Genomic DNA, 12,667 nt, shown 5'->3' on the forward strand with positions numbered 1-12,667 from the left:
AAAGGACGATAATTGCTTAAGTCATCTGTACCTTCTCATTTTAGATATTTTCAGTTCTTGTAGATACATCCCACATTATATCAAATGTTAACAGTATATCTTCTATATTAATGCTATCATATCCTGGACCATAGATATGCTTTATATTATTTGTAATTTTTTTAATTTCATATAAGATTGTTGGTTTTAATAAAATAATAGTTTCATTTTCTTCTTCTTTATAGCAAGTCAAGCTTTTCAAAGTTTTTTTATAGAGAAATAATTATGCATAATATTAGTTAAAAATAAAAAAAATACACTGTATAAAATCACTTCAGTTTAATTTTTTTAAAGGCTTACAAGCTATACACTAAAAAACACATACCTACTTTAGGTTTAAAGAACTTACATTAAAAAGATTTCGCGACTTTGACATTTCAATTTTTGGTAATACGAATAAATATCCTCTTCAATATGTTTTAAAATGTCCTTCTAGAAAGAACTGAAGACTACTTTTAATAATGAGTCTATCTTTTATTAACAAAAACTGCTGAGCAAGGTTTCTTGAAATATCCAATATGTGGATATAAGGAAATTAAATAATTTACATTCAATTATTGCTTTTTGAAACAAAAGAACTCCATTTTGTATTTACCTTCAAAGGTGTTGCATGTTTAGATCAATATCTGGACCACCAATATAAGTTTTAATTTTTCGAAACTCTTATCTTCAATTCAACAAAATATGTGTTGCCCAATGAATGAATTATTTAATATTAATATAATCGAGAAAAACTTTTGACTTATAAGAAGATGCAAGAGAAAACATGATAACGTAAGGTCTTCTCATAAAATGAGACAGATGCATTTCAGCAGGTTCTAATTTTTAACAAAAGTTACCTATTTTCGTCCGGAAACTTAGTTACTGTAAAGTATGCATATATTACTCGCTAAAGTAATTATCATTCATCATTGGCAAAGATCTTATGCAAAATTTATGTTCTGCTATGCCAAATGGAAGTATTCAAGCTAGAACATTTATATTACATGTTATTCTTCCTTTTAACATTAAACGAAATTACTTGTGTACCGAAAGATACTAATAATTTCTCATTCTAGCAGTTTGAAAAATATGTCTATTATAAATTTTTAAAATATCAAAGCTGTTTGATGTTATTAATCAGATTAAGGACTCATTTCTAAGATTTGTATTATTTGAACTTCCAACAACCCCTATTTGATCACTATAAGATTTTGGATCTGCGTCCTATTTATTCGGTTCTATTATTAACATGTTAAGAGCCGCGTGCTGACCGGAGGTCATTCTTTAAATTAGTTAGTGTGCCCACGAGTTGGCATTTTGTTATCTGACTTTATAGAATCAACATTTCATTTAGCTTAATCGATTTATAGCAAGTGGTATACCGATGCACTTTTTATATTTTTTTATGAGGGAAATCTTGGTTTGCCCTATTTTTTTTCAGTAAAAACTAAAAATTTATCTTGGGTTCACGAGGATACCTATATTTCTATTATAACACTCTGAATATTATACCGTATGATGTCTTTTGTGTCTTAAATTTAGCTAATTAGCTAATTTTTCATCTGAAGTAATATTTAAATATATTTTGGTATATTCCTAGCTACATTTATAAAGTGATTTTTTTATTTCAATATCTTTATTATTTCAATATTAACAGTCTAGTCGGCTTCGGCAGCGTGATGAGTATACACCTGTCTAGCTACCATGTGCCTTGGGTCGTTCATCAGGACATCCTCTTTTTTTGTTATAAAGTTTTTTTGATTCCTTGCATACTTTATCCAGCCAACTACTTTAAATCTTTTCGTTGGGACTAGTTTAAAGTAGTGTTGGCTCAGTGGGATCTACTGAAAGTCATGCACAGGAGTACTGTGAAAATGATGGGCTTTAAATTAAATTTTTATATAAAGTTGTGCAAACTCATTTTTTCTTATAGAAGCTTGCTTTGCTTTTGATCTCCCAGGATAGATAGCCAATATATTAATGGCTCTTAATTGTCGCCCCCTCTCTTATCTTTTGAATGCGTTTATAAACCTCTCTTATGTTTTGAATGGCGGCGGGACGCCATTTCGAAGTTTTGTAAAATGAGCTAAGAACCAAAGGGTATTTAGGTTGCTAATGATGTGTGCGAAATTTCAAATTTTTATATAAACGTATTCAGAAGATAAGAGGGTGAGGGAAATTTAAGAGTCGCACTGTATATACTCGTATATTCCCCATATATCCTTATATTCCCCTTATTTATGAGAGGCTTACGTTATTTAATGTACATACATTTTTTACGAAATTCATTACTTATAATTATGATAAGGTGGATTCTTGTTTGGAATGATGTGATTTTCTTTGACGTCAGTTCAATTTAGTCCAATTACTGATTTACTTCTTCTATTTTAAAATGAAAAGTTAGCGTGGATATCAATAAATAGCGGTTGTAGTTGTTAAGGATATTCTTTAAGCCGAAAAAGTAATAATAGTACTTGCTGATACCTGTTTTTGCGTATTGCTTTTTTCAGGGCAAGACAATCAGAAACTCAACCCAAAAAAAAATTAAAAATTATATCAAATCATAACAATTCAAAGGACTTTAGTTATCCCGAAATAAAGAACGAACACGTAATTTTTCGGCTTCTCTACTTGTAGCAAATTCTTTATAGATATTCTATGCTAGAATGTCTGTAATTGTACCCACGAATAGAAAGGAGACATTTGGCAAGACTAAGTCAGAATTTTGGTGGTATATAGATTTTTGTATATTCACCAGTTGATATTGGGAGAAGTAGACTGTAGATCCACCACACTATCTTAACCATATAATAGAGTTTTGAAATGTTTGAAAATGCTAGAACGAATTGGACAACATCCAGAAATCTTAACCTCAGCAAATACTAGAAAAGCATAATCTTTTAGGTACGTAATGCTACATGACAAACATCACCTATTACAGTTAATATTACAGGGCAATAAAATTGAGGACAGAAGAAGTTTCAATCGGTTTAACGAACTATATCCTAGTTGAAAATCAGACAGTAGCTCAGACAGTAGACCGGAATGTCATCCAGCGCATTATTTAGATAAGCCGTTAGCAATATTATCTGAACGAATGCGACCGCTAATATTCAAAGGGGATTAGTACAAGAAGAAGAATTTACTATTTGAATCGTTTCTTTTAGTTTAAATTAATTGCGTTGAACTTTATAGTTAATTAAATATTTTTATGCTATCAATCGAATTATATCAGTGTTCAGGTTATTCAGTTTAAAAAAAAAAAACGATATTGCAGCTGATTTTTCAAGGCCAGAATCTTCGTCATCCATTCAGTTTATCTGAGACTTTTGCATCTGTGTTAGAGTAAATTTTGTTGAGAATTCATGTAAATATAAAAATATGTGATACTTTCATATCATATTTCAGAACGTGCCCTAGAAATAAACGATATAACTGGCGAGTTCGACGCGTGTACGTCCTCTCACATGGTGGGAGGGAGGCATCTGAGCAAATCCGCTTCCGAACTGAGTAGCCCCAGGGAAATGCCGGAGGTGAGACCTCGTTCTGCGGCTCCACCTGAGCACTCACATATTTCGGTGTATCAGAAGGCTCATAGTTTTTTCGCTCAACTTAAGGTAAGGATATTGTAGTTCTCCTCTAATTATAGAATATTCCTAAATCAAATAAGCATTTAACCATTTTTTTTTGTTTTTATAAACCGAAATGATTCTTACACAAGGAATGATTTAAAACTATGTATCTATGAGAATTTATTAAGTATTTGCATACTTAATAAATACCATTCAGCACTTACCATACAGCAACGATAAATAATAGTTAACTATTATTGCCCTTAGTTTTTTTGAAAATATCTAATAATAGAATTTAAAAAAAAACGTAGACTTTCTAGTATCTATTATTTTGATTATTAATTATTTTAACTGATCCCACACTGACAATTCCTGCATAGTTTGCATAGTTTTTATTTCAACGTTACCATTTACGTTCCCCCTATGAATTTACATTTCAGCTTAGTTATGCTTTTATTTATGCACTTCTTTATGCTTTTATTATTTTCATTTATGCTTTTCAGTCAGCCATAATACTGTTTGCATCATTTTAGCCTATATTATATATTATGTATTTTATAAGTATACAATACAATCTTTTAATAAATAAGTTGCTTTATTAAAAAGAAGTTTCAGTGCTATCGATCTTTAGCTAGTGCAGTCGGTAGGATAGCCAAAGCCTAACATGCCGCATATAATACTTTTATTTTTATAATTATTCGGCAATTTGAACAATTGATCGAAAGCAATTGTAATAAATAGTGGACTACTCGCAAAGGCCACAAATTAAGCGTGTACTAGGTCAGTTGAAACCACATTGACGACTTTTGCGAGGAGTTGAATTTTAAAGCTGGACGAAATCAGTACCTGAAATGTTTCCTTTTCAAATGGTGTTATTTTAAATATTTCAAACTAAATGCAACCATTGTATTTATCATTATCTGATGTTTAATGCGTCAACATCAGTGTGTCTGGTCGACAGTTATTTTTGTAAACGCTTGGCAATACTGCATCCCTTCCACATCACGACGTCACCATGCGCGAGGAGAGCGCCGCGCGAGGTGTAGAAGCGGGAACTACTATCTCTCTCTCGCTCTTGACTTTCTGACGACGCAAGCAATGGCGTCATACTATTTAATTTAATAATTTGTACTTATTACTGTATTTGGCAAATAAATTTTGTTTTTAATTAACGTGAAATGCAAATAATCTGAACGCTACATATTGCAAAGCGATTTGTTATATAATTTGCCTTGGCACTGCTTCTCAAAAGTTGGAAGTATTAAGTTCTCATGACAAAAACTTATAACTTTATTAAATAGAGGATAGATATTTTGTTGATTTTTGTGAAATAATCTTGCAAGAGGAAGAGAAATTGAAAACTTACTTAAATTTACTGAGCACTTAAATTGTGTGCCGCAAGTCGATAATAATTGATAAATTTTATGATATAACCAATCCAGCAACTTTTGGAATCGTTGGATTCTTAATTCACTTATTGGAAAACTTACTGCAAATACTAAATAAGTAAAAACTGTACTACAATAGGTCAACTTGCCATCATTTAAAAATACTCTTCAGGTTCAAGCGAAAAATAAACCAAAAATTTGGCAAAGTAATATCCATTTCTGGTTTCAGCAAACACTTAGGTACGTAGTATGTTATCCTAAAGATCTAGTAAAATACTCGTAATACTAAATATTTCCAAAATAACCATTTTAATAATAAAATCTAGTAATTTCCAAAATTTGATTAGAAATAATGGCAATAATAATAACCACAAAACTTAAAATTACACTTTTCAATACAGCCATTCGAATAATCAAAATCGTTAGAACAGTAATAGATTTTTTCAATTACAAACCATCCCTTTTAACAACATATAGTGAAGTTTTTGGAAAATAATTTAAATATGATTAAGCTAAACCTAAATGTGTAATTTTTCAAGCTTTCGCACTATGTCCGTCTATTCAAAAAATATGAATCGCCGCTCGACATCTATTTTTAATTTTCTTGAAATTGCTGTAAATCAACTTAGAAATATTTAATTTTTAATTGAAAAACTTATACATAGCTTGATCCCACAAGTATTTTCGAGAAGACATTCCTGCCAATTCCGAGACGTAACTTTTAGTAAACCCAATACGATAAGTGATATAAGCGAATTTCTTGAAAATCCTTTCATAATGAATATTGTATTTCAAACATCTGTCCATAAATTTAGTGCTCTTTTCCCAGCCTTAAAAATCTTCTAACTCTTGACTTTTATCTTTTTTAATTCCATTATCCTTTTCACAGACTCTTAGATCTAGATATCACAAATATGGTATAAGTTGTGGTATAGATTTAATTAAGGATTTTTAGTAACCTTATTCGTAAAAATAGTCGCCATTAAATTAGATTCATCTTAAACTGCATGACAATGATAAATAAATAACGTCTTTATTTAAGTATTTCTATGTTCACATATATGTAAATGCAAAAACATTACAATACATAATTATTACATCAGATGCACTGGAAGTGCTTGAGTATTGAAAAACTTTAGATAAATCTAAATTTAACTACTCAGTAGCTTTATTAGGATAGTCTGAATTAAACTTAAATAACAATTCTGTCAGTATATGCTTAAATATAACTGTGAAGATAAAGTAAACAAAACATATCTGCAGTATAAATAACATATAATAAAGGTCAAGTATGGAGCGCTGCATGGATGCCAAACTATGATACTCTTCCATTCATCCTAAATATCTGATTTTGATTTGACAAATAACATAAATAATAGCATTGCAATCTTGTCAAAACCATAGAAAGGCAGTTTAGCACACATTATCTCATAATTAATTACATCTAAGGCTTTAGAGTAGTCTAACAAAATCAATATGGCAGCCATTTGCCTATTTTAAATTTTTACAATATTGTTGGTAATAATGAGAAGGAATATTCAAATATAGGATCAGGTTTTTTAGGCAATGGAGTGACGAGAGAATTTTTTGAGCTTTGAGGAAAATGCCTATTTTCAAGACCATAATTAATTACAGTAATGTTAATCATATGTGTAATGACTATCCGAAGTGTTAGCTTATCCATAACTGCAGCATTAGACTGAATATTCTGTATATACTTATACATAGTCCACATATCAGAGGGATTCACCAGCTAGAATGTAAATGTTATACCTTCTTTTATTTTATTATTATTATTATTATTATTATTATTATTATTATTATTTGACCTTTTGACTGTTCCAAATATTGTAAGTAAGCTAACTTTTTCTACTTATAGCAGCTTTAGTAATGTTTCAAAGCATTTAATTTTATAAATTTCAAAACTCTCTGTAGTGTTATTTCATTACATTTAAGTCTTACATTTAAGGCCTTGTCGCTTGACCTTATTAAAAATTTAATTGCATATGCTCATTAAAAATTACTCACAATTAAGAGAATCCAGGGAAATCGAAGTTGCCTAAATTATCAAAGCAGTCTTACATCATGCATACAGGGAATCACAAATATCCCGTGGTTGGGGACTTAAAAACAAATATTTTTTGTCCAGTAAACATATGTCCGCAAATGAGCCGTTTGGGCACTAAAGCAAAAAAACAGTTTTTGGTACTATTATTTTGCTCATTAACTGCATCGCTGTTTGCAGTGCAGTTTAATCATTATTCTGTTTATTAACAAATCAATTATTGTTTATAATAGTTGCTCAAAATGCCGACCATTTGCTTCAACGCAAAGATTGCTCCATTGGATCATTGAGGCGTGAACTTTTTAGAATATTCCGGGAATAGCTTGCTAGCAGGTTTTTCGTAGATCAAACTTTTCAAATAACTCCAATAAAAATGAGATCAAGAGAACGCGCGGGTAAGGCAGCGAGACCTCCTCTGCCAATCTATCGATGCGGAAATTGCTGATCTACATACCGGTGCACGATTGCACTAAAATGTGGAGCTGCCCTGTCATGGTGAAACCACATGTGATTTGTAAGGTTTAGAAGGATGTTTCGTAATAATCGAGGCAAAATATTTTGTAGAAAATGGAAGTAAATATACTATCAAAATTCGTTTTTTTAAAATGCTCTCTTTTCCATAGTTTAGAATATCTTAAATTAAATTGAATATTTAAGACTATTTTTCTACTATCTATTTCTGTTGTCTGTTTAAGTTATTGCTAACTAAAATCACATACCATTTCTAAATCAAATCACATCTAGTCAAATCTAGGATTTTTATAAAATGACTAAATGTCAGCGGCAGACCTATTTATTATGGATTACTGCACCTATAGTTTCTTCTCTCCTCTTCCACATATTTCATCTATTACTGTTCTCTTGATACTTAATCTCTGAAGTGCGTATTTTTATTCTTTTGTTCGACATTTCATCGTTTATCCTCATGTTCTTTAACTTAAGTTTTCCTAATTTATTCTATTTCTTATTTTCTTCTTATTTTTTTCTATATAGATTAGTCTTATTCATTCTTTTTTTTAGGCTTTTATTTCTAATATAATTCAATCTTGTTAATTTTCTAACTCTCATTAACTTTCATTTTTTGTTTTTCGTAATCTGAATAATAACTTTCCATTAGTTAATAAATATAGTTGAGTCTCTGATTGAACCTTCTAACTACTATATCTACTATTGATACCCACTTTGGATGCAGGTTGGTTGGACTTATAGTAAAGACAATAGATAGAACGCTTGGATTAATATTTGAATAGATTAATATTTTATGTTTTTATTAGCCTTCTTTATAAGAATATCCGTTATATATTATATCTATTATGGATTTAATTGTGGGTTATTAAGGTGACACAAGGAGTAGTTTAGATAATTTTCGGCTTTATCCCATAAATTTAAACCTATCATTCACTTAAAGAACTTTAAATGATATCCTTCTTTTAAACTTTTACATGCTCCATTATTTTCCAGTGGAAACGCAGTATAAACTGAGAAAGCCGTGTCCGTGCTAAACTTCTTATGCTTAGAGATTTTCCTGTATGTACGTTGTAGGCTTATAGACTCTCTACATCAATACTCATAGATCTGTCATTGCTGCTGTTATTGATTAGTCAAAGTAGATTCACAAAGTGAGCAGAGTTTGAAATAAATAATCTCCCTTCCCTCTATCGGTTGAATGATATTTAGAGGACTCTGATGTGAGCGAGTCTCTGGAACTTGTTATAGATTGGAAAGACATATTTAACACTTTTTATGAATTTTGCATAGCTCGTAGGGCATATTTATCATGGTGGCTATTACACTTATAAACTCAGCCTATAAATCGATAACAATATTTTGGAAGCTTAATTATATAGATAGGCCATGGTGATTTTTTCCAACGCAGTCCAAAGTTCCAATTCTTTCCAAAGTTCTATTATTAAATTTCTAAAAAGAATAAAAATTGCTAAAAATTATTTTTATTTTTGAATAGTTGAAAGCCTAATAATATATGAGTAAAAAGAAAACTCATCAAAAATTTTTTGTATTAAATAAATAGCTTTATAATTTGCAAGATATTTAAATTTCAAAAAATATTTTTTCAACGCTTTTCGGGGACTGTTTTCGCTGTGTTTCAGCTGTTTCAGGCTATTGTTGACATTTGATTTCGACGACTTACTTAATAATTTATGCTTAGTAATATACTACTATTGGAATATATAAAAGCAGCATCACATTTTCTCTCAAAATCAATTTTTATAATGATCATCGGTTGTTAATTTTCTTTATAGTTATTATAAAAAATTATATTCTTAGTTTGTAAATTGTAAAAATAGCGCAAAAAAATATTTTGCAGATCGTCGATTTGTCTTACAATGCATAAGGTTTAAGTTACAGTAGTGTATGCCGTGAAAGCTCCAAGTTTACATTCACGTGCACTTTTTACCCTAAACCCAAAATCAGAGATAAAAGTCATCGGGTTTTTATCATTATAAATGAAGATGATCATAAGATGGAAACGTTAAATGTAACTGCTCTACTTCAAACGTTATATATTTATAGTGTTTACGATACTATTAAAAAAATATTGTAATTAAAAAACAAATATAAAAGCGTATTTTTATTTTATGTAAATTAAATTTAATTTACTTGACTTGAATCACATCGCACTTATCGCTTCTTATGTAAATAGAATCAGCTAGGCCGCAGCGACAACAGCATCTCACATTATGAACAACGTGACAATTGGCGCGCTCGGAAATGAGTTTTCAGATGTGATTTTATTAAAATTCATAACATTTACAAAATTCTCAGAAAATTCAAGTAATAAACCCCATATAAAGATTAACACATTTTTTTAAAATTATGTTCCAAGCCAATTAGCGATATTGCATTTATTAAAGAATAGTATACTTCCATTTATTGTTAAAAACACCTGACCTAATAAAAACAAATAATAAATGGTGACAGATATTGCACACTTTATAAAGAACAGGCATGAAAAAAGGTAAAGAATTTTTTTGGATGGTAACAATAAAGTTTTTTGGATGGTATGTATTGCAATTAACCAAGTTTTTTACGTACGTCTCGCTCTAATGTGGCATGGAGAATACTTAGGAAGAGCGCCCACCAAAGTGGCGTGACAAGTAACAAGTAGCGCACGTCTAGCATGTTACTTTAAATGTAGCGTGGCTCACAGGCGCCCACTAGAGTGACAAAAGTCAGAAGCAAGGGAAATGGCAGGAATTGGTAGTTGGTACTTGTATTTTGTTGCTTGTGGTTAATAATGTCATCCTCAGATGAAAGTGTCTTAGCTGTAGTAAATTTAATTAATATTAATAAAAATCAGTCTAAACGTAGGCATTGGATACATCCATATTGGAAACACAGGCAGTCATATAGCGGATTTAATGTATTCAAAGAATTACATAAATATCCCGAGAAATTTCAGTCTTTTTATAGAATGAAAGAATAAACTTTTCAATTACTATTTACAAAAGTACGACTTGCGATTTCGAAAAAGGATACAAACTACAGACGTCCTCAACAAACTACAGAAGTCCCTCCTAAAGAACGCCTTTTAATTACATTAAGGTAAGTTATTATGAATTGATTAAATAAAAGCATCTTATAATTAAAAAAAATATATTATTATAACACGTTTAAGAAATCAAAAAAGTATGTGAGGCAATAAATTGGGGAAAATGTACATATTGTGATAAATAATTCAAACTGGTCTCAGGAGTAGCTCGGTTCAAATCCATTAGGCCTTCTGGAGTCTGTTGATTGGCCGTCGGCAATGTGTATTCATTTGTTTAATTTTGTACATTATCGGGCGGAGCTTTAAATCCATTTGTTCCGGCTGTATTTTGTACCTTGTTGGACGATGATATGGATTCAGTTGTTTTATTTAAAATATTTCCAACACTTGTTAACGTTTGTATTTTATAAAGCCGTGTTTGATAACCATTCATTTTCTTCATGTCTGGCAATAGACTCAATAAAAATAAAACATCGGGATCTTCATCCCTTTGTCGATTACTAGAAGTGCTCCGGTTAGATGCTTTTTTGCTCCCAAAATATTCAAATGCCCATTTGTTTACATCGTCAAGTGTTGCCCGGGATTTATTTAGACCCATACGATTTTTTTTAATACTGGCAAATGTTGACGTACGTGTCACTTCACTAGCAACAGCGGAAGAATCAGGAGTATTTGGTGAAAACACTTCACTTTCTAGCTCTTCTTCGTCCTCAGTATACGGAACCTCATCAGCATTGCCCAATTCACTGTCGGAATTTTCAGCATTTGCAACTGGCGATGAAGTAACTATATTACTTTTCGTTGGGCGAGATTTTGTATATGGCAATAAGAATGTCATATGTTCTGCAAGATAGTATGGCGAGAAAATAGAACGCGTTCTATTTTCTTGCCACGTCAGAAGGCCTGTAGTTGTATTTTGTGGTGTGTACTTGTATAACCTACGTATAAAAAATGAAAGACAATGCGGAATTTAATGTTCAATTTGTTTTAATTGTTGAAAAACATCCTCTGATCTATGATTATAATTCTAATGACTATTCCAACAGGAATTTGCAAGACAAAACATGAAAAAAAATCAGCAAAGAATTAAACGAATCTGGTAAGTGAATTTTTATTATTTCAAAAGGCTATACGTCCACAAATTATTTTACATGGTTATTAAAAATATTGTATATTTTATGATAAATTTGTTTTATTTTTTGGTTTTTGGGATAAAAACTAAACTAAATACATAATCTATTTGCCAAGGCAAGGCCCCATGCGGACTCATGAAAAAATCCCAAAGTTTGTTTCTCAATTCAAGAGCGGTATTAGTAGGTCTCTGGTGTAGTCCTCGAAGTGCAGTTACCATAGTCGTGTTCTCACTTTGCATAGGCGATGAGGGGGGTGAAAAAACTCCATCATTAATGCATACAAAATTGTGTAGTACACAGGCAGCTTGAATTATTATGTTATCAATTTTATCTACTTCGCAGCAAATGGGCGTATCAAGTACTCTAAATTTAGAGCTCAATATACCAAAGGGGCATTCGACAGACTTTCCTCCTCTAGAGAGCCTATAATTGAATATTCGTTTTTCATTGGTCAATAATTGTCTTCGAGGATATGGTTTCATTTTATGATTTTTAGAGGGAAAGCTTCATCTGCCGCAAAATAGTAAGGAAATTTTATATCTTCATAATTCCCATGCAACATAGAAGGTTCTGGAAGATTAAGCTGACTATTTGCTAGTGCTTTTCTGAATGCGCTTTCTTTTTGTGCCCTGCCATTACTGTTTCGTCTGTATTCGCCAATATCAACCGAAAGGAACAGTCCGTCGGCATCTGCAACCGCTAATAACACGATTGAAAAATAACCTTTGTAATTAAAATACACTGAGCCTGACTTCGCCGGGGATATAATTCTTATGTGCTTTCCATCAACGCTACCTACGCAGTTAGGTAAATTCCACAATTCCCAGTAACAGGCAGCTTTTAGCCATAGTTCTTCTGATGGGATTGGCATGCATTCTGGTTGCAATGTTTTCCAAATAGCTTTGCAAGTTTGAATGACGATACGGCGAATTGTAGTGTGTCCTCTTAGAAAATAATAGGAGAGAGCCCTAAAAGAG

The 12,667-nt window shown here is 31.2% G+C and overlaps 1 protein-coding gene across 8 annotated transcripts in view; it reads left to right on the plus strand.

Moving 5' to 3' along the window:
* LOC126746567 (multiple C2 and transmembrane domain-containing protein) overlaps positions 1-12,667 on the plus strand; it is a 248,048-nt gene that overhangs the window by 61,685 nt on the left and 173,696 nt on the right. For all 8 annotated transcript variants that reach the window (XM_050454923.1, XM_050454906.1, XM_050454914.1 and 5 more), the window contains exon 2: positions 3,430-3,638. In XM_050454923.1, the coding sequence (XP_050310880.1) occupies positions 3,430-3,638 (209 nt within the window). The remainder of the gene's footprint in view (positions 1-3,429; positions 3,639-12,667) is intronic.

Source organism: Anthonomus grandis, chromosome 2 (genome assembly GCF_022605725.1).
Source record: "Anthonomus grandis grandis chromosome 2, icAntGran1.3, whole genome shotgun sequence".
Classification (NCBI taxonomy): Eukaryota; Metazoa; Arthropoda; class Insecta; order Coleoptera; family Curculionidae; genus Anthonomus; species Anthonomus grandis.